The 26,815-nt window shown below is 38.0% G+C and overlaps 1 protein-coding gene and 1 long non-coding RNA gene across 4 annotated transcripts in view; one reads left to right on the top strand and one right to left on the bottom strand.

Annotated features, from left to right (window-relative positions):
* The window catches only part of LOC114214842 (uncharacterized), a 123,531-nt gene extending 97,469 nt beyond the window's left edge, over window positions 1–26,062 (top strand). Inside the window, exons 2-4 of one of the 2 annotated variants that reach the window (XR_003610489.2) lie at window positions 1,854–3,654; window positions 13,690–13,853; window positions 24,865–26,062. This is a non-coding gene — a long non-coding RNA (uncharacterized LOC114214842). Of the gene's footprint in view, window positions 1–1,853; window positions 3,655–13,689; window positions 13,854–15,772; window positions 16,052–24,864 lie in introns of those variants that run through there. The other variant, XR_003610492.2, reaches the window with a different exon arrangement.
* Window positions 1–26,815, bottom strand: part of UBR5 (ubiquitin protein ligase E3 component n-recognin 5) — a 132,367-nt gene that overhangs the window by 53,145 nt on the left and 52,407 nt on the right. For both annotated transcript variants that reach the window (XM_088022771.1, XM_028110653.2), the window contains exons 6-20: window positions 26,210–26,399; window positions 25,853–26,012; window positions 24,902–25,051; window positions 22,844–23,055; window positions 12,419–12,535; window positions 12,228–12,338; window positions 11,242–11,396; window positions 10,336–10,453; window positions 6,923–7,107; window positions 4,480–4,589; window positions 3,523–3,635; window positions 2,020–2,163; window positions 1,812–1,923; window positions 1,414–1,568; window positions 966–1,163 (exon numbers count right to left, since the gene is read on the bottom strand). In XM_088022771.1, the coding sequence (XP_087878897.1) occupies window positions 966–1,163; window positions 1,414–1,568; window positions 1,812–1,923; window positions 2,020–2,163; window positions 3,523–3,635; window positions 4,480–4,589; window positions 6,923–7,107; window positions 10,336–10,453; window positions 11,242–11,396; window positions 12,228–12,338; window positions 12,419–12,535; window positions 22,844–23,055; window positions 24,902–25,051; window positions 25,853–26,012; window positions 26,210–26,399 (2,230 nt within the window). The remainder of the gene's footprint in view (window positions 1–965; window positions 1,164–1,413; window positions 1,569–1,811; window positions 1,924–2,019; window positions 2,164–3,522; window positions 3,636–4,479; window positions 4,590–6,922; window positions 7,108–10,335; window positions 10,454–11,241; window positions 11,397–12,227; window positions 12,339–12,418; window positions 12,536–22,843; window positions 23,056–24,901; window positions 25,052–25,852; window positions 26,013–26,209; window positions 26,400–26,815) is intronic.

The following is a 26,815-nucleotide window of genomic DNA, read 5'->3' as shown; positions in this document are numbered from 1 at the left end:
TTTGGAATTCAGGAAAGAAAGACGACCTGTCCCGACCTATGTCCGTCGGTGAACTCTCTTCAGCTAACAGGGAGTGTTCTGCCGGCCAGCGCCCAGCCCCAACCTCCAGACAGCTGCGGAGAGACACCGCGGAGAGGTGCAGGAGGAGGGGGAGGCATTTTCATCTAACACACACCTCATCTGTAACACGTCCAAAACTAAACTCAGCCTCTTCCGTCATCCCCTTTGTTCCTCCTCCTATTTTTTCCTCTCCCCACCAACCACACCAAAATCAAGAGCTTTGTAATTCCTTCCTGCCATTTACTGCTGATGACCAGCACCAAGCTTTAGAGCTTCTACTTCCTGAAGATCTCTTTGAATCCATCCCCTCTTCCTCATTTCCAAGAGTTCAAGCTTATTTTGTTTCTAACCTGGACAACTTCGTGAGCCTTTTTATCTGGTCTCTACAGCCAGTTTAAAATCCTTCTCCTCCTAGCTGTCAGGGGAAAGCTCACACCCCTTAGGTTAACACACAAGGCACCCTAATGCCTTTCTCCAGACTTTGCACTTGTTACTTACTGACCCATATGCGCCCTATCTTCTGGTTATATCAACAGAATGTACACGGTCTCCCAACACACTGAGATTCATAAAGGCTGTTCTTGGTGCTAGGGATAACACCTCCCACCTTCAGTCTAGGAGACTCCTGTCTGACAATTCAAAGCTGTATTCAGGCATCACCTCCTCAGAGAAGGCTTCTCTCCAGTCACAGTTTGATTTATATGCACCCGCCCCCCATGCTCCTACAACACTGTGCATGCCTTAAACACTTACACTGTCATCTTTGGTTCACTCATCTCTCTTGTCCTCACAGACTACTACCACCTATATAGAGGGTTAACAAATAATCTATTCAAGACTGTTTTCCCTAGATTCTAGCAGTATCCTGTGATTAAAATGCCACATAGTTTCAAAAGTCAAGTTACCTCTACAGCCATGATGATAATAGCAGCTTTCTTTTTGATTGTTGAATTGGCAGGAAGATTTATTAAAGAATGTACACCCATTCCAAGACTACTAATAGGTGGAAGATCAAGCCAATCAGGATCCCTTATTCCTCCCATGCAATCTTTGGCCATTGGGTAGATAGTACCATTTCCATCTCGAAGAATAATAGGAGACTCCTACAAAAGAAGGAAAATAATAAAATTTGGCTCCCAATCAAAAATGCATCTTTGCCTTTTACAAGAGGTATATTTATTTTCAAATCAGATTAGTTTATATTGACCAAATAAGAAACGCAGTATTAATTGTGCTTGATATTCTAAATTCTTCAATAGTTTAATAATAAGCAAATCAGAGCCCAGCCCTAGGCTTTACAAAAAATGTCAATGTTGTCCTACCAAATTTTAAAAGCAAAAATAAGCTCTATACCTGTCCAGCAGTGAAAATGGCTACATTCCTCTCATTTTGACCAAGGAAAGCAATGCTGCTCGTAGGGAAATTATTCTCCTGTTCTGCTTTTCCTGTAGCAAGATCAAAGATACAGTACCGTACCCAATTTCCAGTCTTCAAAACAGCATGCACACCTTCAGAAAACATAAATGTAAGAAAAAATGTTATACCTCTTTAGTAATCTCTAATTAGTGCCTACTACCAAATTTTAACACCTCTGGTCACATTTGAAATGTAGATTCATTTTATTCTATAACATTACATTCAAGGGACAAAAACTGCCAAACACCTCAAACCACTTTATCCTATACCCATTTACTACACAAGTATTAATAGGATATAAAGTATGCCAGTTGAAAAAGTTACAAAATCTTTACCTTTGGAATCCACATTCACTGCTAATATTTCTGTTTTTTCAGGTATACAAAGCTTTTTAGGAGTCCTTTGGAAACAGTCAGGAACTTTTGGTGTTCCACCAGTTTTGACAACCTACATGACAGAAAAGGAAACTTGCTCTCAAACTCCGTAATACACTCAAGTAGTCAGTCCCCACATTTACCTGCTGAGTGATCCCTCTACACCTACCTGAAGTTCATCAATTCTAAGTAACCTACAATCCTGCAGGAGAGAAGAAGGGTCAGCATCTGAACCAGAGCTGCTCTGACAGTTTGTATTACTGGACGTTCCTGGAAATTTTACAGCAACATAGGCACCATCCACTTTTAGCACCTAGAAGTATAGGCAAATATGCTGGATATTAACACCAACTTGTATGAAATTAATATGCAAATTATATCCATTGAACTAACTTAACATTGAAGGCATTTAATTTCTTTTATTTCTTTAATAATCATCAAGTTATAAAATTAACCTGAACTTGGGGAAAAAAATTAACCTAAACAGACTCACCAAAGCTTTGTTGTTGATGTCTATATTTGAGGCTTACTAGAGAACTGACAGTGCTTACTGTCAGTAGATGTTTAGCAATTGGCTGAAAACATGAAGTATAACCCTTGAAATTCTCCCATCCTTCCTCTTTATTAGTTCAGAGTCCTGCTGTGTGAAAGAACTTTCGTGATGACGGTAATGTTCTATATGTGCACAGCCTAATATGGTAGGTATGATAGCCAGAAGTGGCTACTGAGCACCTGAAATGGAGCTAATGTGACTAAAGAGCTTTTTTATGTTATTTAATTTTAATAAACTTAACTGGTCACATATGTAGTTAGTGGCTACCATTTTGGACAACACAGGTAGAGAGTCAGCAATATACAGAAAGATAAGCACCGGACTTGAGACCAGAATACTGAGTCCTACCTCTGCTACTTGCTGTTTCTGACTGTGAGCCAGTGTGATCATCTTCTTCGAGGAAACGCCTGCCCAGAACCTACAGTTCTACTTTGAGAATCAAATGGAATAGCGTGTGGAAAAGGCCTTTGTAAACTACAAGGGATGGCATACCTACTCTTCCCCATAAGTACAAATGAAAGACCATCACTTTCAGAAACAAATGAGCGGTCAGAAAAACCTTTACTTTGCAGATATTCTGCAGCTAGAGAGCCATTTTGTTTTTCAGTACGTGTGGAGGGAAAGGTGAAATTAATGGCATTCCAGCTGATGGGCTCTACCCACTTGTTTTCTAAGAAAGCGAGACCCTCTCCAGAAAGCAGGGAAAAGAAACTAGAAGGGGACTTGAAGACAATAAAGATTTTTAAATGTTATGGAAGATGATCCCTCCTTCAGAACTGTCTAATAGTTCCAAAGAATGGAGTAATATAATCTCAAAAAATACATATATAATCTCTTTGCAACTTTTCAGCAAATCTAAAATTATTCCAAAATTAACACCTTTCTTTAAAGAAAAGCAATCTATCACCATAAATGCTGAAGGGGCCCCCAGTCATCTGTTCATCTTCAGGGACAGAGATGATGGAGAAGCTATCTGCAGCAGGCTAAGGGCTCACCGAAAGTGACAGACGGAGCGGCTCTGAGAAAGGGCTGAACGCTCACTCACCAACCATAAATTCTTGGACAACCAATAGTGTTCTAATTCTTGTAGTAAATCATTCTTAGACATCTTAAACAAACCTTGCCAACGGGAACATTCTTAACATCTTCCACAAAAACGACCTCCCGAAGAGACCACTGCTCTTCGTTCACCTTTTCCTCCTCTTTCGGGGCAGGGGTGGACCGTCGTCGTTCTTAGACAACAACAAAATGGTAAGTACCAAAAAGAAAATGTAAAAGAGACTTTATAGATTTCATCTAAATATATGAAAAAAAAATCATCTGTAAAGGGATACATAACTGAGATATCTAAATAACAATTCTGTGAACTACTGCTTTATGATGTTTTATAACCAATTTCCACTTCAAATGACTTCATAGTGAAAAATAACCGTATCTGTAAATGCCTACCGAGACTAACACTACTGCAAACACCACAGAGAAGAAATAAAAAACTTATTTTGAACCCTTAAAATTAGATTTATCTGACCAAGGTTTAAAATAAAAGATGTTAGGCTATTCTTAAAACTATCACATTAACTATTGAAAGTCTAACTTTCGGTTTCCTCAGGTACAAAGTAAATATATTATAAAATAAATTTATTTTGAGGACCTTTCAAAAAACTCTTTAAATCCAAGGTGCAATAGTGAGTCTAGGTTCCTAAATTCTACAAATTCTGAGCAAAAACTGTGACCGAGCCATAACCAATTTACAATAAAAACAGTCTCAAAAAAGGTGGGCAGATAGTCTAATTAGTGGCAGTTATTTCCCACTATTACTGTGAAGCATTTTACAAATTATAAAACACTGTAACTCTCAAAAACAAAAGAAATAGCAACACTGTAAATACCATTTTTTTTCACTTAAATAAAGCTGCACACACACACACACACAAATGAAACTGGTAGAAATACAATTTATACGAAAAGATATTAAAAATGGTGTATGAGCTGCCTCAAATCATACACAGACTGAACACAGCTGTCCGCCTGGGGCCTGATTTTGACCAATGCACACACACTACACATAAAACTTACTATACGGCATTGATGCACTGCTGGCAATTGAGGACGCATCACTGCATGTGGAGGCTGGAGAGGGGGGGGGACCCATTTCCGTTTTCACTGGTTCCTGCTTACTTTCAGGCCTGAGATTAGAAATAAGATTCTCCTCGTTATTAGGAAAATGAAATATTAGGAACTTGTCAGATGATTTTTAAGACTCAAGTTTATTCTTGTAAGGGAATGAAATAATAAAAACTTATACAAAGTGGTCTATTTCTAGGACTCAAGATACTGAAAAAGGTACACAGTGCATACTTCAAATTCTCAGTAATGTTTTAAAAGAAAGGAAAGAAAAATACACCATATAAAGCTATCAACAACATGAAACAATGATTCAGATAAGCCTTACCTAGGAATAACAATAAAAACTATACTCAATTTAGCCTAAGCCTCTTGAGCAAACAAGTTTCACACTTCAGTGAACCCTGACTTGGACATAGCAATTTAACTGAGAAAATGGTAAAGGAAAATAAATAAAATGCCAACTAGATCTTTAGTTCCTTAGAGTTCAAAGAAGGAACTCTACTCACAATGGTTTACAAAAATTTATTCTTGAACCATCTGCTGATGAACCATCATCTGTTATAACCGAAATGAGAAATTACAGAATTAATAAGCTATTCCTCTGCACTGAGTTATTTCATTAACTATACCTAAGACGGTAACTGCAGTCAACAACAACACGATATTCTACAGGTAGTAAAAACAAATATTTTTAGGCATTAAAAGGCAGAAGTCAATTTTTAGTCAGAAAAGTCACCTATTACTAAGAAATTTCTTATATACAGATCAACCTGGTATATTTTATAATCAAGGCCATCATCTTAACCCCCTTGTCTCCTATTACCTCCACCAGGAATTTCACCCGAGTTTAGAAAAAGTCCACAGAAAACCAGTATTATTTTCACCAGCACCTTGGCAAAGTGCTCAGCACAAGCACACATGAACACTCACTCATGGCCACTCCGCAAAGCTTGTGATGGTGGAGACGGGCTGATGCTGACTAATCACTAGCATGCCTTTAAAGTGAATGCATTTCAAGGACTTAGCAAAGAAGAGTCTGTTCACGTGAAAACGACTATGTTCTTAACGTTTCATTTCACTAAGCTCTTCTACTAAGTTTATTAATAAAGATGGCAAATTTCAAGGAAGACATGAAAAACTTCATAAATTACACAATCTCAATAGCATATTCTATTTCAAACTCATTTATACTTGTGCACACCAAAACTATTTTAACCATCCTTTACAAAATTTCATAAATAATGAAAATGTGTTTTGTCACTTTTATTTTTAGGATAAAAATCACTGTAATTAGAGAGGAAGTCTACAAATCTATCTTGTAAAACAAGGCAGGGGGAGAGAGAGAAAGAGAGAGCACTACAACAAAGCAAGAAGTCTTAATTTGGCATAAGTTACAATAGCTTTGGTTTATTAAAGATTATTTTTTAACTTATTTAACAGTAATCCTTGTGTTTTCTGAACTTCAATTTGCATTAAGAGGAAGAGCAGCAATAAAAACAGCAAATTTACATTCATTACGTGCGTTTGAGCAAACGAAAAAATTCCAGCACTTTTAAAATCTGTATGTATAGTACAATCCCCAGCAATTCTTTTCAATGCCTGTATACATTTTTTAAAAAAGGAAATACATAAAAACATTTAAAATTATATTTCTGAAATGTAACATTACTCATCCATGTGTCTATAATGGTCACACATTTTTATAAGATTAAGAAAAAAGGTTATTTATAAACTTTATTAAAGTTTCTTAAGTTCATATAACAAACAACCAAATTACATCACACATCAGTATTTTTAGAGAGAAGTAGATGCTTCTAAAAGTACAAGTGTTAAGTAAGATCTTGTATCCGGCTCCCAAACAATAAGCCAGACTCTGTGTGTGGGCTCCACACAATTCCCTGGTATCTCTGTTTGCAATATCCCTCCCATCCAAAAATCTACAAATCCTTAATAGAATTTCCCAGCACGTTAACTTGTAAAACCCTTCCAAGGATCAAGATGCAGGTAAGACATTAGGTAGAAATTAAGATGATAACACAGGGATAGAGAAGGGCAAAGTTTTGGCCTGATACAGGTAAGGCTGAACACATTATTACTGCCACACAACCATGGCAAAGGACACACTCTAAAGACAAAACAAAGACACAAAAAGAGATCTCTACATGGTCACTCCAGCGGCTAAACATCAAGAACTATAACATACAAATATTAACCAAGCTGCTAATAGTTTTAAATTTGACCAATTCCTTTCAAAACTCTTAGGCATCCTCCTGAGACCCACCACGGGAGCACCTTTCTATGTCACTGTGCACCTCTAAGTCAGCCTTGACTCATATACAGAGCAAACTAGAAACTGGTATAAAACCATGATCAGTCAGAGTATAGTACTTACTTAGCTTCAGCAGTTTTGCTAGCTTTGTCCATGCTTTTCAAGCTCTCAGGAGATCGAAGTTGAAATCTACAGCTATCGTTCATATTCCAAACTGACTCCATTAAGACACCAACTTTAGGAATCCCAGCACTAATTGAAAATGCAACTGCTCCAGCATGATAAAGAGGATTATTTCTTAAGCATACCTATCATACAGAAGAAAAATCACCATCAAAATGACGTAACTTTAAAACTATAAGAGTTGCTTCAAATGTATGAAAGTACAATATATAAAAGTACTGTTTCCTAGGTTTCCCAAAAACAGTCTTACACCAACAATAATGCTGATGAAGCATTGTCTTAAAGGTCTCCTCCATCAAGAATTTGTTCCCAAAATTATGGAGCACTAATAATTTTAGCACATCTGCTAAAAAATAACTTTAATATATCATGCAACAAATATCCTGACCATTCTGCTCTAAGGAAATAGAACAGAAATAGAGAAGAAACCTTTTTTAAAGGTTGGCATGAAAAAAATTACACTTTTTGTCAGTTTAATTCGAAATTACTTTCCTAATTCATGATGCTATACAGTATACAGGCTCTATAATTTCATCTCTACGGGTATTTCTTTCCCCCAGAAGACTGCAGTTTTCTACAAACCAGAAGCTTCACTGGATAATGTTTTTTCTTACATTAAAAAGGAATATGCTAACATCAGTGTTAGAAGTTAACTGAGTCCAGGACTGAATAACCTAAAACTTCTGTCAGGGAGCACCCTCAGGTCATACTCTGAAACTAATAACCTGCAAGGTGGCACTGTCAAACACAACAACAATAGTTCCAAATGAGAGATAAACATTATTTCTGGAAATCTCTTATTTTTCCAATAGCTCAGTCTTACTGACATTCTGTTCAGTCATCTAGTAACTAATGATTATGTTGTACTTGACAGTGGCATATGTGAAGATCATGTGTTTGGTGGTTTATAATTAACTGTAAGTGACATAAAACAAGGTGACACAGGGCAATGGGTGGCTCAGTCGGTTAAGCGTCTGCCTTCGGCTCAGGTCATGATCCCAGGGTCCTGGGATCGAGTCCCACGTTGGGCTCCCAGCTCAGTGGGGAATCTGCTTCTCCCTCTCCCTTTGCCCCCCTCCCCGCTCGTGTGCGCGCGCTCTCTCTCTCATCACTCACTCTCAAAAAAATAAATAAAAATCTTTAATAAGAAAGTCTGTATTTTGGGGGTGCCTGGGTGGCTCAGTCGGTTAAGCAACTGCCTTTGGCTCGGGTTATGATCCCAAGATCCTGGGACTGAACCCCGCATCGGGCTCCCTGCTCAACTGGGAGCCTGCTTCTCCCTCTCCCTCTGCCTGCCACTCCCCCTGCTTGTGCTCGGGCGCTCTCTCTATCAAATAAATAGATAAAACCTTAAAAAAAAAAAGTCTGTATTTTAAAGAGAAATGTGATAAGACAGTGATAAGACGTTATATTAGAAGATAGGTTAGTTATTAATGCCTTCTTATAAAAAAAAATAAATGCACCTTAAAAACAACAAGGTGTGTATTCAGGATCCAGCATATAACAAGACATGCCAATGAGTAACTGCTAAATACATCCCTCTCAATAATTATGATCCGAGAGTGCAAGTGTAGCTGAAAACTCTAAGCGATCAACAGTTAACATATGAATACTTTCTTTATTCTGTGGCTGTCACTGTCTTTAATCTCTAGTTTTTTACAGCTTTAAAACAAAATCTTAGCTCTACAACCAAAATATTTTAATACACCACTACCTCTCAGCAATTTAGTGTGAAGCTGTTTTGTTTAAAACTTTTTATCATTGCACCTTTGAAGTATTTTTTCTACCCTCCCTGTCTATAGTAACGTCATCCTACAAGCTAATAAGGCAAATGCTAGGATATCCTGCTATTATGTGAGTCCAGTGAACAAGGAACTTTGAGAACATCAGAAATCAGAATTTGGACTAAACAGGAAAAGGAGAGCTCCCTGAAGAGACAGATCTGTCCAAAGCAACTGACATAAATAATAAAGGCTGAACAATAATATTCAAAATAGTGGGTAATCATTAAAAACTTCCTAGCTAGGAGGCCAAGAAAGGAGTCCGAACAAGACAACCATGAATATGACCACCTGCCCCCCGCAAAAAAAGAAAAAAAAAAAAAAAAAGAGCCACGAACAAGAACAAAAACGGGTACATTTAAGCTGGGCTTTGTAGAAAAGTAACAGCAAAAATGATGACTATTTTTTAAGACACAGGGAATATAAGTAATACCACCTTGTGATGAGAAAAAAACAACTGAAGTGCAAGATGACAAAATTAGCACATTGTGTAATAAAAATTGTGTAAAAAAATAATAACTGTCTAAGTGACAGGGCTTTTAAAGCCCTTAAACATTTATTGCAGCATTTGCTGTAATAATACATGCATCAAGTTTTGTCCTGAAGATGAACTTCTAGAGAGTCTAATGAATGAGAAGTAGAACAACAGTTCTCAAACTCTTTTGGTCTCAGAACCCTTTTTCCCTATTAAATATTACTGAGGACCCAAAAATCTTTTGTTTATTTGGATCCTATCTAGTTGGTATTTAATGTATTATTAATTAAAACTGAGAAATTTTTAAATATTTAACAGTAATAAACCCCAAGTTAATATAAACAATTTTATGAAATATGACATTTTCAAAAATAGCAAGAAAAGTGGCATTATTTACATTTTTGCAAACCTCTTAATGTCTGATTTAACAGAAGACATTCCCATGTCTGCTTCTGCATTCCATCTGTTGTGATACATTACTTTGACTTAAGTGTAGAAAACAATCCAGCCTCACACACATACGTAAACTGCAAGAAGAGACAGGACTCTGCAAACTCCATGAAAGAGTGGAGAAGCCAGCAGAAGTCCTCGGACCACACTTTGATCCACTGAGGTATCAGAAAAATTACCTATTTATAAGATAGGAGCATAAAACCATCTCAGAGTCAAAAAAACAGAAACTGGTAGAAACAGGGATCTGATGAAGCCTCCTGCCTTATGCTGACAGCATCCCCAAGAGCAGTATCTTTCAAACTGCCTGGCTGTTTCTCACCTGCAGTGTGTCTTAAACACTATGATGCTTGGGCCATAACCCCAGACAAACTGAAGGAACGTTTCAGGTAAGGAGCTCCAGGTTCTGCATTTAAGTACCAAGTGATTCTTAAAATTAGGAAAATTTGGAAACCTTGCCCCATAGGGAAACCTACTGACACTGGGGCAGAAATCTCTGTTACTCAACTACTAAATAAAGAGGACATACATGCTACTGGAACCTGATCCTCCGAATGACATTCATTTGTAAAACTGCTTACAGGGGAAGAAAGCGATTTTGAAGAGAAACAATGGCCCTTAGGACAGGTTTCATTCTAATCACTTACCTGGGTACCAACAGTGATGTTCGGCATTGAAGAAATACCAGCACTAGATTTGGGCTTTTTATTTTTTGCTCTAGCTTTCTCTAACATTTTTTTCCTTTGACTAAAAGGGACTACACCCCTGAAAAGAAAAAGTATAAATTGGTCAAGCAAGCAGCAAAGAAGTCTATTAAAGTAATCTGAAATTACACACATTATAGTATTTTTGCTTCAGAATAGTATTAACATGTACAACTTCTTAATCATAACTTGATCATAGGTTTAATACATAACTGGATCCGTTTTTATTAAGCCTTTAGGGATTAAAATTTACAGAAAATTGATCACCTAAAATTCTCTTCCAAATAATTATATCTCATTAGTAGATTCCCCTATATTTCTGCCAATGCAAATTTACTAATAACTCCTTAAAACACAATAGAAAATACATTTAAAATCCCTAACAGTAAAAGATTAAGGAAGGCACAGAATATTCATCCAATGAAATACCTTTAAAATTGTATTTTAAGCAATACTGTTGAATGAAAAAAAGTATGAAAAAATACCCTATAGCCTATGCTTCCAATTATGTAAAAGCAAAGTACACATTTACGTATAGGAAAATAAGATTTAAATACTCCCAAATGCTAACAGCAGTTATCTTTAGGTTGTAGGACGGTAGGTGATGTCTGTTTCTACTTTATACTTCTGTAAAATTCCACAATTGTAGTCACTACTAAGTATGCATTACTCGTATAAGGCTTTCTTTCTTTTAAGGTTTTTTTTTTTTTTAATATTACTTTACTCCAAAGTGAAATTTCCCTCCCTTTAAAGCATTATCCTTTAACCAACCTTCTCATGTTGAAATAACCTATCTATGCACCTAAAAGTATTCACTGATAAGGAATTGCCCCTCCCTGTGATACTCACCACCAATATAAACTGTTCTCTAGCTGGGCACAGGTGTAAAGGGCACAGCAATGTAAAGACACAATCCGTTCACCTTGAAGTTCTGAGTAAGTCTGTGCAGTGTGCTCTAATTTAGAAGCCACAGAACTTAAAGTTTCATCCACCCATGTGGCAACCTAAAGAGTAAAATAGTAAGGGCTTAAATAAATAAAATACAAGTAATCTTTTAAAAGGATTATGGCCAAAACTAGGAAAAGGCATACATACTCTATGGACTGGAATTCTAAAATGCTTTGAGTTAAATGTCAGAAAAATAAGTAATTTAGGAAAGATTCTTGGGGCACCTGGGTGGATAAACGTCTGCCTTCGGCTCAGGTCATGATCCCAGGGTCCTGGGATCAAGCCCCACATCGGGCTCCCTGCTCAGCAGGAAGCCTGCTTCTCCCTCTCCCGCTCCCCCTGCTTGTGTTCCCTCTCTCGCTGTTGTCTCTCTCTGCGAAACAAATAAAATCTTTAAAAAAAAAAAGATTCTTAATTAAGACTAGAACCTAAAATATTTTCTTCACACAAAGTAGCAGTTATGGTTGAAATGAATGTCTAAAGCCATCTGTAAGAAATTAATCCAAAATTAAACATCTGCTTCAACAATTTTCCAAACAATTTAGTCACTCAAAAGCCAAACTGATAACCCGAGGTATAATACCCCATACTTTCCCAGTCCATCTCTTCCGGCTCTTCAATAGCTCCTCTTTTGTCAGCCCTTATCTTGAATACTGTTTCCTTCCCTTAAAGGAAAAAGCCCCCTCTAAAAGCTGGATTATAATACAGGGATAAACCAGCAACAAAAAGATTATACACTGGATTACTCTCTTAGGTTTGAGATGCTTTGTGTTTGTGGATCTAGTTAGAAAGACAGAAAGTGAAAAGATGGAAAAGGGGCAGGGAGAGGAAGAAAACCAAGAATTTAGGCATGAAATGTTTCTCAATCAATGCACAGTATTCTGTACCTTGTTATTTTCTGTAGCTACAGTCGCTCTTATGCTATTTGCAGACAGCAGGACTATCTTTTCATTGGTTAGCCCCAAAAATGTTGCTCGTGGATGATGCAGTGAAGGATTCTTTAAAAGCATAAGAAACACGATTACCATTTTGTGTGTCAATATGTACAGCTATTCAGTGCGAGTTTAACAGAACATACCTGTGCATTTCTGTAAGGCTCAGATTCACTCCACTTCCACTGATAAAGTTCCCCTTTACTGCTGACAGCCAAAAGCTCAGAATATAGAGCCCCAATACAGATGAATTTTGTTCCATCCTATAAAGTAAAAAATAACACAAGAGTATAAATATAACAATTGCCAAACCTAATGGTTTTAATCACTTCATCAAACCTGCATTAGTTCTGTGAACATATAAATCACAGCTATATGCAAAGTCTTCAGGACAGCCTGCAAGGCCCTCTGTACAGCAGCCTTGGCTCCTTCCTGAACTCACTCCCTGGCCCCCAAGCACATCAGCCTTCTTTCAGCTCTTGGACCACGCCCGTAGGATCCTGCCATGTCCCTGGGTACTCTCTTGCCTTGTTTCTTGGGTGACTTAATCTCTCTCCCTAATCAAGCCTGCTCAAATGAGACATCTGGCCACACTACCTACAAAACCACCACTCTCATATTCCATCTCCTTACTCGACTTTTTAGGTGACTGCATTTCACAACTTGACATACAATATATTACTCATGGATAGTCCATTCACTTGACTATAAGCTTTGTCTTGTCCACCACCATATCCCCACTTCACAGAACAGTGCACAGAGTAGGCGCTCAATAAATTGCCACATAAATGAAGAAAAAAGAAGCTGAAGCTAGGAAAGTCAAGTGTCAAGACAGATGACTGCTTCCCTCTAAGCTCTTCCAAGCTGCTGAAAAAAAGGTCTACACTGTTTTGTTATTTTTAAGGCAGAAGTTTATTTAGTTTTAAGGTGATGCAAATGCCAGAAGTTCAATGCAATTAAATTCCAATAATCTTGGGACAATAAATGTAAATGAGTATCAATACTAATTTTTAACATAATATGTTAATATGATCGGAGTCGTGAAGCTACCCAGAAATCACACAGCAAAACTTGCCAGGTAAGAGATTTTTGGTTGTACTTTTGCTATTGGTCTACATACTGCTTCTCTTTGGAATTCTGGCTCTGAAGTATGCTAAACTAATGGTGTCATTTTGCTTTTCTGTCAAATTCCAATCTTATTTGGTCAATGGGTTATAGTGCTCAGCTAAAGCCTATAAGGTCTGCCACAATTTAAAATTTAACAACAGATTATGCTGCAGAGGTATATGAAAGAACATGCATTTTAATCTATTTTACCAGTATCAGCCAGCCCTATTTTCAAGTCATTCCATAGAGGGATGGGAGACCAAATTTGAAATTCTGCAAGTTAGCAATTCCTCTCTTCCCTTCTCCATAGGTGTCTGGAAACCCTCATCTACTCTCTCCAAGGCTGCCTGCTGCATCAAATCCTAACATCTCTCTCTCACACTCCCTTCTCCTTCCTTTGGTTAAAGGATGATGGAATCAGACCAAGTGAGCCCCCAAACTAGGATCCAACACTTAACAAGTATGTGACTCTGGGTAAGTTTTATAATTTCCCTGAAGCCCCTTTCATCTCTGAGGGGTAGAAGATGAAAAACCAAAGACCATTAACGTTTATAAAGTACACAAGCACAGAGCCCAGTGCCAATAAGGGCTCAATCAAATTCAACTATGATTACTCTGCCCCAACTTCACCTCCTACTCACCCAGAAAAGCACAAGCTTGCTGAATATTCCTATTTTTGATTTATTTAACAAAAAAACACCATTCTCCTCTTCTCCTCACCTTCATCTCAGAAAAAGAAGTATGCTTCTCTTATTTAAAGGTAACCTCCACACACGGGCTGTAAGCCTCTCTCATAACCCCAACAACCATCCAAACTAATCTTTCTCTCAATCCTACTCATGGTAAAGTGAATTGCTTGGCATATGCTTCACTTTACCAGCTTTCACTCAGAGCCAGAATTGCACCATATCAGCCCCACGCATTTAATTAATCCATCTTCTCTTTAAACTCTTTGAACCGTCTGACCCTGTTCATCTGCTCTGGAACCTCTCCTGTCTCTCGTTCACAGGTCACTACTCCCTAGTAGTCTTCTTCCTATTTTCACGGCTTTTTCCATCTCCCTCCTACCATCATGCACTCCCTGCCCCAGATTCTGCCCTTGTCCCTTATTCAAATTACACTCCACCCTCAGCCTAATGGACTGCAGCCACTGGGGCGCAATGCTTTATTTTAAACATGTAAATCTACTGCCACACTAACCTGCAAGAGTTACCTACCTGGATGTCTTAAAGCACCCTAACATCTATAAAGTGAATTTATCATATCCTCCAAAGCCACACGCCCCTTGCAGTCCCTCTCCATGAATGACATCCATCACCCACCCTGTAACAGGAGAGACGTGAAAACCTGGGCACTCCTGTGGCCTCCTCCTTTTCTCAACAAGGTAGTGACTAGTAAACCAGTGCTGCCTTCGCCTCACATTCCTCAGATTCTTCCCTTCCTCTGTCCCTGCTGCCATTACTCTGATTGAAATGCTCACAATTCCTTTCCCCGATTCTACCAGTCTCTGAACCGACTCCAGATTTTTCCTATTCCTATCTTTCTCCCACAACACCAACAATGCTCACCTCGTAAAAAAAATAGAACAGGACCCCACAAATCTCATCATGTCACCTCTCTAAGAACTGTTTGCTTCCTAGAGACTACAAAACATCTTAACCGTGTGGCAAGTTGCCTGGGGCACTCACAGTCTTGCTCCATCTTGCTCTTCTCCTACTCCCTACTACATGCAGCAAGTCTGAATTTCTCATTGTTCCACAAATACACCGTGCCCTTTCATGACTCGAGGCTCATGCTTGGTATGTTTGGAATGCCTCTGCATCTTGGTCAATGCCTACTTAACCTTCCCTAAAAATGCTGCTCAGATATCATCTCCTCTGTGAAGTCTCTGCCAAATCTCTCAGGTAGTATTAGTCATTCCCCACCATGAACCCCTACGCACTGCAGTCACACCATCAAGTCTGTCACTGATCACATACTGTGAACACATTATATTGTATGTGAATGTCTGTCTTCCCCACAGAATCCCCGGCGGGGGCGGGGGTCCATATTGTATTCACCTCTATATTGCCACAGGCCAGCTTGGCACTCGGCACACAACAGGAGCACCCTGATAAATGAATGAACAAATGAATTTTAACTAAAATGCCTTGCCAGAGCAGTACAATCCTGAACAAATCATCCCTATAGCAAACAGCATGGTGCACGAGGCCCCTTAGAAGTGACTTACCTATATCCTCCCAAGATAGGCCAATGTTCCCCAGGTAAGTCCTGAACGAGCTAACTGAACCCGAAAGGCCCTGAAAATCCATAATGGACAAATGTGGAAAATTTGTGTGTCCAACCATAGGAAGATGATGGAATAATAACCTATTGCTTCTGGCCTTATTTAGATTCGTTATGTAAAGAAATATAAAACAATCAAACATGGTCCACAATAGCCACACTGTGGAAAGAGCCAAGATGTCCATCGACAGATGAATGGATAAAGAAGATGTGGTATATATACACAATGGAATATTACGCAGCCATCAAAAGGAATGAGATCTTGCCATTTGCAACGACATGGATGGAACTGGAGGGTGTTATGCTGAGCGAAATAAGTCAATCAGAGAAAGACATGTATCATATGACCTCACTGATATGAGGAATTCTTAATCTCAGGAGACAAACTGAGGGTTGCTGGAGTGGTGGGGGGTGGGAGGAATGGGGTGGCTGGGTGACAGGCATTGGGGAGGGTGTGTGCTATGGTGAGCGCTGTGAATTGTGCAAGACTGTTGAATCACAGACCTGTACCTCTGAAACAAATAATGCAATATATGTTAAGAAAAGAAAAAAAAGAAGATGATAGCAGGAGGGGAAGAATGAAGGGGAGTAAATCGGAGGGGGAGACGAATCATGAGAGACAATGGACTCTGAAACACAAACTGAGGGTTCTAGAGGGGAGGGGGTTCTAGAGGGGAGGGGGAAGGGGGGATGGGTGAGCCTGGTGATGGGTATTAAAGAGGGCACGTTCTGCGTGGAGCACTGGGTGTTATGCAGAAACAATGAATCATGGAACACTACATCAAAAACTAATGATGTAATGTATGGTGATTAACAATAAAAAAATTTAAAGAAAAAAACAAACACAACACAAAAGAACAGTATTTTAGATAACTCATTTCATAATGTCACTGAATTGTTTTTATTATTTTAATGAAATAATAATGGCTGCCTCTGAGCAAGTTGGGGCCTGCTTCAACCCAACTGGAAAAAGTAGATGTGCATGTTTCCTTAAAGATAGTAGTTTGCAGCCCCCCTTTTTTTTTTTTTACAAAAATCAAGTCATTAGTGGTTGAAATACTCAATAAATTTCCAACTGTCTGAAGGACACTAAATAAATAACTGAACTGAGGTCATCAATCAAACTAGAAATCCCTCCCCAAAAGGAGATGGGAACTGTCAAAAATATGAAAGAAATTACCTACGGGCCAAAACTTGAAAAGCGTGTTAAGTCCAGCAGCATGAATTCCTGCTGACCACATCTACATTTAATGACTTCTATTTTAAAACAGTTGGTCTTTCCATTCCTAAACTTCTCCCATAAAACTTGGATTTTCATCTTTTTTTTTTTTTTTAATTTGCCTACCATCAGCCAACACTAGCTTTCCCAGTAAGTACCAGCACCAAGAGCAACATACTGTGTATTATGCTTGAAGTGGATGGACTAGAACCACAGGTCACTCTGTGGACTTTGGTCAACTCTATTTATCCACACTTCATTTCTCCTTGCCTATCTACTTTTCCCTAGTCTCCTTATACCTGCCTTCTTTTCCTTTTTATGACCATTTCATCTGTGACACATCTAGCTAATTCTTAACAGGTACTACCTGGAAGTTTCCAAGTGTCAATAAAACAACAACAAAGACCTCTCCCCACTCAACTTGCCCTTCTAGAAGCCTGAAGGTAAAGTAGTATGATCAACAAGTTGGATCAACTGGTTCCAAAAGTGAGGCTTAATAGCTTAAGTAAGGAGCCAAATGTCATGGGGCTATTTGCTCTTAATACCATTCAAAGAAACTGAGAATCACATGCAACTCTACAATTCAAAAGACCAGTGTGAATGTAATTTCCTTATTTCCCTTAGACCGTAAGAAAATGAGTGCACGATGGTAAGGGATGGGGCTGCAAATTAACAGCACAGACTTGGCCCATCAGCCTTTTCCTTCATCGCCCACCACACAACTCTCACCACCCTCTTCTCTCACAACTTGCTGAAAATAAAGGATATGTGCGTGCTTTTAACTGAAAGCGTCTGTTATGGGGCACAAAGCGAAGTTTTTATTTTTATGTTCAGTTTCAGCAGATTTACTCAGCTCAGATTTCTGTGTAACTTTACTCCTTCCTCTCCCTCCCACGTCCCTTACTTCACTCTTATCCAGGCATTCTCTTGGTAACAGTCTTTCGTGACTGTAGCTGCATAAATATATATATAGTTACATTTTGCATGTAGACATTCAGCAACATAAAACTAAATTTCCAGTCTGAGAAAAGTAAATTTCAGAACTGACTGAGAAGTGAAATGAAGCCATGTGAGATAATCACCTAATGGGAAGATTGCATCTTCTTACCAAAGTAACTGAAGTATCACAGCTACTTCCAGAAATATAAAGTATAAAAAACAAAGGGGAGGAGGGACAGAAATGGGGGACAGCTGAGTGTTGGGGAGGGAGGGAGGGAGGAATGACAAATGAAGAGACAGGGCAGCCTAATAAGAATGTTGACATTCTCAGGTAAAACTATTCAGAAACTAGTACGAACTTGGCTAGTTCAACTGTGATCAGGATCTTGGACTTAAAGGCCCTCCCTCCATTTCTCCCTTAGGTAGATACAGACTACCCGTAAATTTCCTATTATGCTATATTATTATTGTAATGAAATGTTTTCATTTCTTGCATTTTATAGGCCAGACTAAGGACATAGTCCGTTATCTCTTTCAGCTTGTGCCCAACTCTGTACCAGCAGAGAATCTGGCACACAAAATACTACTGCCACATGGTCCCACTTGGAATACCCAAACCCACTGGGCTCTTCTTACCCTTCTATGACCTACAGAAACTGCCTGTTCTCTTTGTGGCATAGGATCCTGCTTTTCCTTGCTCTTTACACTTTACATATACCAAGTTATTTAGTTCTCATGACAATCTCGCAAGGTAAAAACCATTATTCTCCCCATCTTACAGTTGAGAAACAAAGGCCCAGGGAGGTTAAAGGACTTGACCAAGGCCACACAGCTGTTAAGTGGCAGGGCCAGGATACGAACACTCCAGTAGTCTAGCTATAGAGTCCACACTCTTAGCAACTGCTCTGGCCTCCTATGATACCCCAGAGCCTCTTATACCTAATTCTATAATGGTTCTTACTCCAAAGCATTAACATAATTGTTCTGCCTTCTACAAAACCCTTACCTTAACATCTGAGCAAAAGGCCTAAAAGAAAGTACACATTGAATCAAGATTACTAAATTAACACTGACTGGGGTGTCTGGGTGGCTCAGTCATTAAGCGTCTGCCTTCGGCTCAGGTCATGATCCCAGGGTCCTAGGATGGAGTCCCACATCAGGCTCCCTGCTCCACGGGAGGCCTGCATCTCCCTCTCCCACTTCCCCTGCTTGTGTTCCCTCTCTCACTGCCTCTCTCACTCTCTCTCTCTCTGACAAATAAATACACAAATAAATAAATCTTTAAAAAATAAATTAATTAATTAACACTGACTGAATGACCCTCACTTCTGTCTTCATGGAGCTTTCAACATCCCTATGATAATTTCCAATTTTTGTATTTTTTAAGATGTTGAAAAATTAGTAAGGGAAAAAAACTTTTATGCCTATTTTTTTAAACAATTTTTAAAATTTTTTTCTTTTTCCCTTTTGATGCCCTGCCTCTAGTACCCACCAATCTGTTCTATGTATCTATGAATTTGGTGTTTTGTTTTGTTTCATTTTGATGATTCCAGATATAAGAGTGACCATACAGTATTCGTCTTTCTCTGACTTATTTCACCCAGCATAATGCCCTTGAGGTACCATCCATGTTGTCAAAAATGACAAGACTTCCTTCTTTTTTATGGCGGAATAATATTCAGGTGTATATTTGAGTATATTTATGTATGAACATCTTCTTTATCCATGACCCATTGATGGATATTTAAGGTTATTTCCATATATTGGCTATTGTACATAATGCTGCAATGAACAAGGGGGTGCATGTATCTTTATGGGTGTTTTCATTTTCTTTGTATAAACACCCAGAAGTGGAACTGCTGGATAATATGGTAGTTCTATTTTTAATATTTTAAGGAACCTCCATACCATTTTCCATAGTGGCTGCACCAGTTTGCATTCCCACCAACAGTGCCTAAGAGTTCCCAAGTATGCTCTTACATATATACTAGCTTTGACATTTAGCTCAAAGAATAACTCAAGAAAATATTTAAACTTAAGGTCACCTAAAGTATTTTCAGTTCAAGATCATACTGCAAAAGGCTTAAAGAAACGAGAACACTCATTCCACTATTAAAGGAACTAATTTATTAGCCTACAAAATGGCAAAATTTTGAAGAAGTTGCTGTTTCTCTAAATAGGTGGTAGGAAGTCAGTACTAATCCAGATAATTTACCAATGTAATTTCTCATGAACCCTAACAAAACGAAGAGTGAAAATACTATGGTTACTACCCAAACTTACAATTTAAAAATACTGGATTGGGTCATTTCTGAAATTAACGCTGGGAGGCATTCTTTGACCCTCACTCCCCCGAAAAAGAAAGAAAAAACACTACTTTTAAGTAGTGTGTGCTGACAATGCTCCATCTCCCTGCACTCACCACCTGATTCTCGATCACCTATCAAGCTTTCCCCCAAAACCCTTGTACTTCCCAGGGATCACTACCCCCAATTTGGGGGGACCAATATGGTCCTACATATTACCTATTTCTGAGTGTAACATTGATCCTATGTGCCTTCATGATAGTTCTGCGTGTTGTCTGAAAGTTATCTGCAGGCCAGGTCTTTTCCCCTTTAATAGTTAGTTAGCTCTCTGCATTCTCTGAGGGTAGCAGTCAGCCTCACATCACTTACTGGTATTTGTTGAAAACTGTGACAGTGCTTAAGAGTTTGATTAGGCTTAAGCTATTTTCTTTCCCTAACTTGAAATTTTTGATGTCTAAATTTCATTCATAAGCTAATAAAAAGTGGATCTTTTCCAGTGACAATATTTTATTTTTTTCTTATTTAAATTCAATTCATTAACATGTGATGTATTATTGGTTTCAGAGGTAGAGTTCAGTGATTCATCAGCCTTATATAATACCCAGTGCTCATCACATCATGTGCCCGCCTTCATGTCCATCACCCAGTTACCCCATCCCCACCCTCCACCCCTCCAGCAACCCTCCGTTTGTTTTCTGTAATTAAGAGTCTCTTATGGTTTGTCTCCCTCTCTGATTTCATCTTGTTTTATTTTTCCCTCTCTTCCCCTATGATCCTCTATTTCAGTGACAATATTTTAAATTAGGTGTTTAATAGGAAAAAAAAGCTATAGGTAGAATATACTTTGTTTCACACACTCCTATTCCTCCTTCATTCAATATCTAAACATCAAAGAAATAACACACTAAGTGTGTTTCATGAGGTACTTATTAAACTGTCTCTGAAAACAAGATGTACTAAAAACATGCCCATCAGTAAAGACCAATAAAGACTGGCTAAATCTATCAGAGCATACACTGGCCAGGGAAGAAGCTTGCTAAATTTGTACTGTTTAAAACACTATCATTCATCAAAAATAATACATGATAAAGAAGCCCAGACTAGGAGTGCCTGGGTGGCTCAATCGTTACACATCTGCCTTCGGCTCAGGTCATGATCCCAGGGCCCTGGGATCGAGCCCCGTATAGGGCTCCCTGCTCGGCGGGAAGCCTGTTTCTCCTTCTCCCACTCCCCCTGCTTGTGTTCCTGCTCCCACTGTGTCTCTGTCAAATAAATAAATAAAATTAAAAAAAAAAAAAACAGCAGCCCAGACTAATATATATGTGATGGCACTATTAAAACAAGATTCATGAATCCTCTATTACTTCCTGCCAACACAAAGTAGACACAGCCTAATATGATCCAGGCAAGAGAAATAGGAAACACAGAACAATGTACGGAAAAAAGGGGAAAAAGAGGGGGAGGCCTAGGCTTAAATCACCTTCTACCATATGGAATGAAAGCAGAACTTAGGACATGTCTAGTTTTATGGAAATAAGTAAGAGAATGCCAATTCAGGGAAAGTTTGTCAGCTGCCAAAGAAAACAGAATAACCTTTTGCTTACAAAGAGACTGATTAAAATTCATGTTCCTTCTTGCATTCAAGCTTTCCACATGAGCTGAATACTGAGGAAAATAAATGAACTACATCGAGATTCACAATTACTATGAAAAATAAACAAATCCAGAAAGCTAAACAATATTTTCCTTTAATATCCCAAATTCAAATTCAACCTCAAAGAAAGAAAAGAAATCCCTATCAGAATCTCCTTATCTGCTAGAGATTAACCTCAAAGTTCTTATGTTCTTTTACTTTAATTCTCCTTAAGAAAATTTCCTACCCACTGGCTCTGGAAATAAGAAAAAGGCACGTCAAAAGAGAGATAGAAAACATGGCTTCCTACAAGAGCCATTACCAAGGACTTACAAGAGTGAGACCTAGACAGCATCAATAGGATGTAGACACTCTGCTTCATATACAGCAGTAATGTATTCTTTTTTAATTTTTTTTTTTTAGCAGTAATGTATTTTTAAAGATTCAAATCAACTTAACAAATCCTGGATGCTTTCTAGAAGCCAGTCATTGTACTTCTCCCTCAGGATGCAGAGCAGAACTCCCCTAGTCCATTCCTGTTCAGAATGCTTTGTCTCCCACAGCATTTAGAGCAAAGGATCTGTTGGAATTCATTGCCATAAAACAGGACAGCTAACTAATCAAAGAAACACAGATCCCTAACCTTGCCCTGATGTGCATGCTTTTATCAATGACCATGAACTTACCCCACAGTAACTGGGGTCCACGTGACATTACAAAACAAATTTCTACAAAGGGCCATCAGTTACTGGCAAAATTATCACCAGAAAAGAAGTCCTGAAACAGAATGCTGATGGGTTATCTGGAACTACTGTTTCTCTGATTTCTCTGATTTACTTTATCAAGTAGGAAAAACAAAAAATAGCACCAATGAGCATATCTCACTAAGATGACTCATCTAGTGCCAAATAAAGATATTCTATGTATATTTTAGAACAAAACAAAAATATCACTTCAAGTCTGTGCGTGCTGTGTGTTTAATGATAATACAAATATCTGAAGTAAAACAGAAACCTTTTTGAGGGGGTGGGGTTTGCCAGGAATCCATTTAAATGGAAAGGGTGGAAATTTTTCCAAATACCTTATCAGGCCACCACTGCAAATCTTCTCCTAAAGACACTGGACTTTGAACGGGTGTATTCTTCTTATCCAGGTTTGGCTCTCCTTCCTTGCTGGTGGAGCCCCTTTCATTATCAAATGAGGCTCCATCAAGCCACCTTCGTTCACGTAAACGTAAAACAGATTCACGTTCACGCAACAGCTCAGAGTCTCTCTCTAAGGGAAGAAGGAGAACTGGTATGCAATTGGGTCACACCAGTGGGATAAAAGTAAGCCACTCTCTAGTAAAGACCCTTCAGGATGCAACTAACAGCAGTTTATCTACTCAACAAAAATTTAATGTAAATGTATATCTAATAAGTCTGACATGCAACATTCAAAACATCAACTCTTTCAAGTGAAGGTATGAAAATTATAAACTAGTATTTTTAAGAACTATGTAGAGGCAGACTTTTTTGAATTCCAACTACATGTTTTTAGAGCAGAATTACTTTATTGTAATTGGATTTTTAAAATGGATTTTAAAATTTTTGGCTTTCATTTAAAACGCTTACCATAACTTTATTAGAAAATGTGCATAAATTAGAATTTCAACATATTAGATACATATGTAAACCAAAAAAGAGTATTTGTTAGAATGTCTTCAGTTGTTAAAAAACAAAACAAAAACAAAACCCTACACATACAGGGGAAAAACTTGAAAAAGCTAAAATACAAATCCATTAACCAAAAAAATGTTTGTAATTCAAGCCTTTTTTAGAGTAATTTTACAGTCTGGATCTTCATATCAGCCTCGTTTACACATTTCTGAGAAACCAGACAAGCTTCTTTTTTTCTTTTAATCATCTTTACAGAAAGATTCCCTTACAAAAATTCTTCCCCTGCAATTGGCCTACAAACTCTCTAAAACCAGTTTTGTTGTTTTGGGTTTGTTTTTTGGTTTTGCTTTTTTGTTTGCTCATACATTATTCTTTTTTTAAATAGGTAATCAAAATATACTTTCCAGGACTTGGATAAGGACTAGAAACAATATTAAACTGAAGCATATGAAATTGCCATCCATGCAGGTCAAGAATGGTCAAGCACCAGCAATTTCATATGGTTCAGATAAAAAGTAATGCCTACACAGAATGACCTACGGAAAAGGAAAAGAGAGAAATTTAGGAGGAGTTATTTGTGCTCGATATTGAATATTTGAAAATGCAATACTTGATATATTTAAGGCAATACAGTGTGGACTTAATTTAAAAATGTTTAAAGCTATTACATAATAGGTTCAGTATATTACAAGATCATTATAGATTTGTTATTTTTAAACTTTGCTTTTAAGTACTAGATATTTGCAGCAAGGTTCTAATATAACATGGCATCTTTTCCAGTACTAATGATCAGTAAATAATATATAACCGATTCTTGTACATTATTTGACTCAAGCAGTTTTACATTCTGGAGTAAAAATACTGACTTAGTAAGGTTAAAATGCAAGCTAAATCTATACCAACATACAAAGAGAAAGTCTTACATTTGTATGATTTCAAAATCTTCTAACCTCTATTATGTACTATACCTTTGAAGGATTTCAAACTTTTGAAAATAACATTTTAATAAGATAATCGTTTCTATATATTTATTATTGGCCAATCCCATTCTATTAGGTTTTTTCACATTTCACTCTTCCGTCTAACCAAGATTTAAAATGAACAGAATAATCACTTTAATCAAATAAACTAAAGAGACTTGTTTTCTGAATGCTGCATGTCACTGTAAAGTAGAATTCTGCTTTTAGTTCAGAATCCATATTCCTAATTAAAGATACAGGTAGGTAAGTCGTAACCCTTGATAAGTATTCCACAATGTTGATAAGACAATCTCTAAAGTAAAGTACTATTTGTGGCTCGTCAAGATCAAAAATAACTAGTTTAATACCAAAGCATTCAAAAACACTAATAAGTAATAATTTATTATTGTATTGTATTATTATATTAATTACTGTAATATTAAAAGTTCAAACACAATGAATTGTACCACTCTCTCTCCATACAGCCAGCCAATGATCACAAAGAAATAAATGCAAAATTACCTCGAGATGAGCCTAGCCTGGAAAGTGATGAACGACGAAAAGAAGGGTAACCAAAATAGCTAATGTCCTCAGAAAACATGGCATCCGCATCAATAATGACACTTGGGTGGGCAGAATGAATGTCAGCATCAAGAAGAGACATAAGATCCTCTATAAACAGAAACATATATAAATAAAGCAGACACCGAAAATATCTGTAGACCACTGAAAGGTCTCTGAAAATTAAATCAGATAAAAATGAGACACTAACCACTGATAGACCCTGAGAAAAAAAGTAATAACTACCCAGGAAATAATATTATTAACAAAGATTTTAAGGAACAGGAAAGACATGACTGCCACTTGGGCTACCTACTAAATAATCACAAGAAAAAAAGATCTCTATTTAACATATTTGTAACATCACAGAGATAATGCAGTCAAAATCTAAATAGGGTTTTTACATATTTGGTAATAAGGGCATCAAAAAACAACATTCCAGAGTCATCTTGTCAGACAGTGACAAAGACACGCACATACATCCATGTCTTTACTGGAACCAAACACAAGTCTACTGAGCAAAAACATTTCCCATTTTCCCTTAAAAGTATTTTACAGGGGCGCCTGGGTGGCTCAGTTGTTAAGCATCTGCCTTCGGCTCAGGTCATGATCCCAGGGTCCTGGGATCGAGTCCCGCATCGGGCTCCCTGCTCCATGGGAAGCCTGCTCCTCCCTCTCCCACTCCCCCTGCTTGTGTTCCCTTTCTCACTCTGTCTCTTTCTGTCATATAAATAAATAAAGTCTTTTGGGGGGGGGGGAAGTATTTTACAATCAAATTAAACACTCCAGTGAGAAATATCTACCACTTTGGAAAGAACCATCAGAAAATCCATTGTACTTTAAAATTCTATTCCCTAGTCAAAAAAGTCTCTCCCTCTAGAGATGAGAAAACCATGATGGTGATCCACCAACCTCCAGGCAAATAAGATTCACTGGCTGTATCATCCCCATCATCTCCATCTTCATCATCCCGGCTAAGTAAATTATTTACAGCAAGGTTTACATCAAGATTTGTTCGTTGAAGTTCCCGAATAATGACACTTCTGGATTTGCCTTGTAAAACAACTTGGGCCTGAAATAGAAAATAAAGAAGAGTGCTATGCTAAATCTCTTTTGCTTACACACTTTTATCAAAATCAGCTTTCCAGGACAGCTCCAGAAAAGCAGTATTTCACAATCCATGCTGTGAGTCATGACTACAGCCCAGGCCATTCAGTTAAACTTCCTCTTGCTCTGCTGCCTTATGTGAAGTGTTCTCCCAGACTCTACCTGTGAGATCAGCTCCTCCGGGATGACGGATGCAGGGATAACTGGCTGTGGCTGACTGCCCAAAAGCCCAGATCCTCGGTCCCGGCCTGTCCGAATAACTCGGGTCTGTCGGCGGGAATCTCGAGCTCCGGCTGATGACCTACCAGAGGAGCCTCCTCCACTTCCACCGACTCCGGAACTCCACCGACTTCTAAAGAGTAGACAATTTTGAGAATTAGCATTTTAAACAATAAAAGATCAACTTGTGTCTCACATTCATTCTCTTAACTGTGAAGACAAAGCTATTTTGTCTAACTGACATATATTTTACAGTATTTTAATAGAACAAGGTAATATAACTGAGCCTTAAAATAAAACGGTTGCCATTTTTTAAATGCTTACAAATAAATTCACTCTTTAGAAAGATACATATCACACTTTTGCATCTTTTAAAATCATGTTTTAAAGCTCCACATACCAAGTATTTCCAGTCACAATTCTAGAATGAGTTATAGGATACACCTTGCCTCTACATGAAAGACTCATCGGACATAACTACCAACAATGTGTTACACAAAAAGTGTAATTCAGAGTTTAGGACTCAAAAACTGCTTTGCATGAAATGAA

Source organism: Eumetopias jubatus, unplaced genomic scaffold, assembly GCF_037043125.1.
Source record: "Eumetopias jubatus isolate StellerSeaLion01/CBP00866 unplaced genomic scaffold, mEumJub1_p1.0 scaffold_4, whole genome shotgun sequence".
Lineage (NCBI taxonomy): Eukaryota > Metazoa > Chordata > Mammalia > Carnivora > Otariidae > Eumetopias > Eumetopias jubatus.
This window is presented reverse-complemented; position numbering and strand designations above follow the sequence as displayed.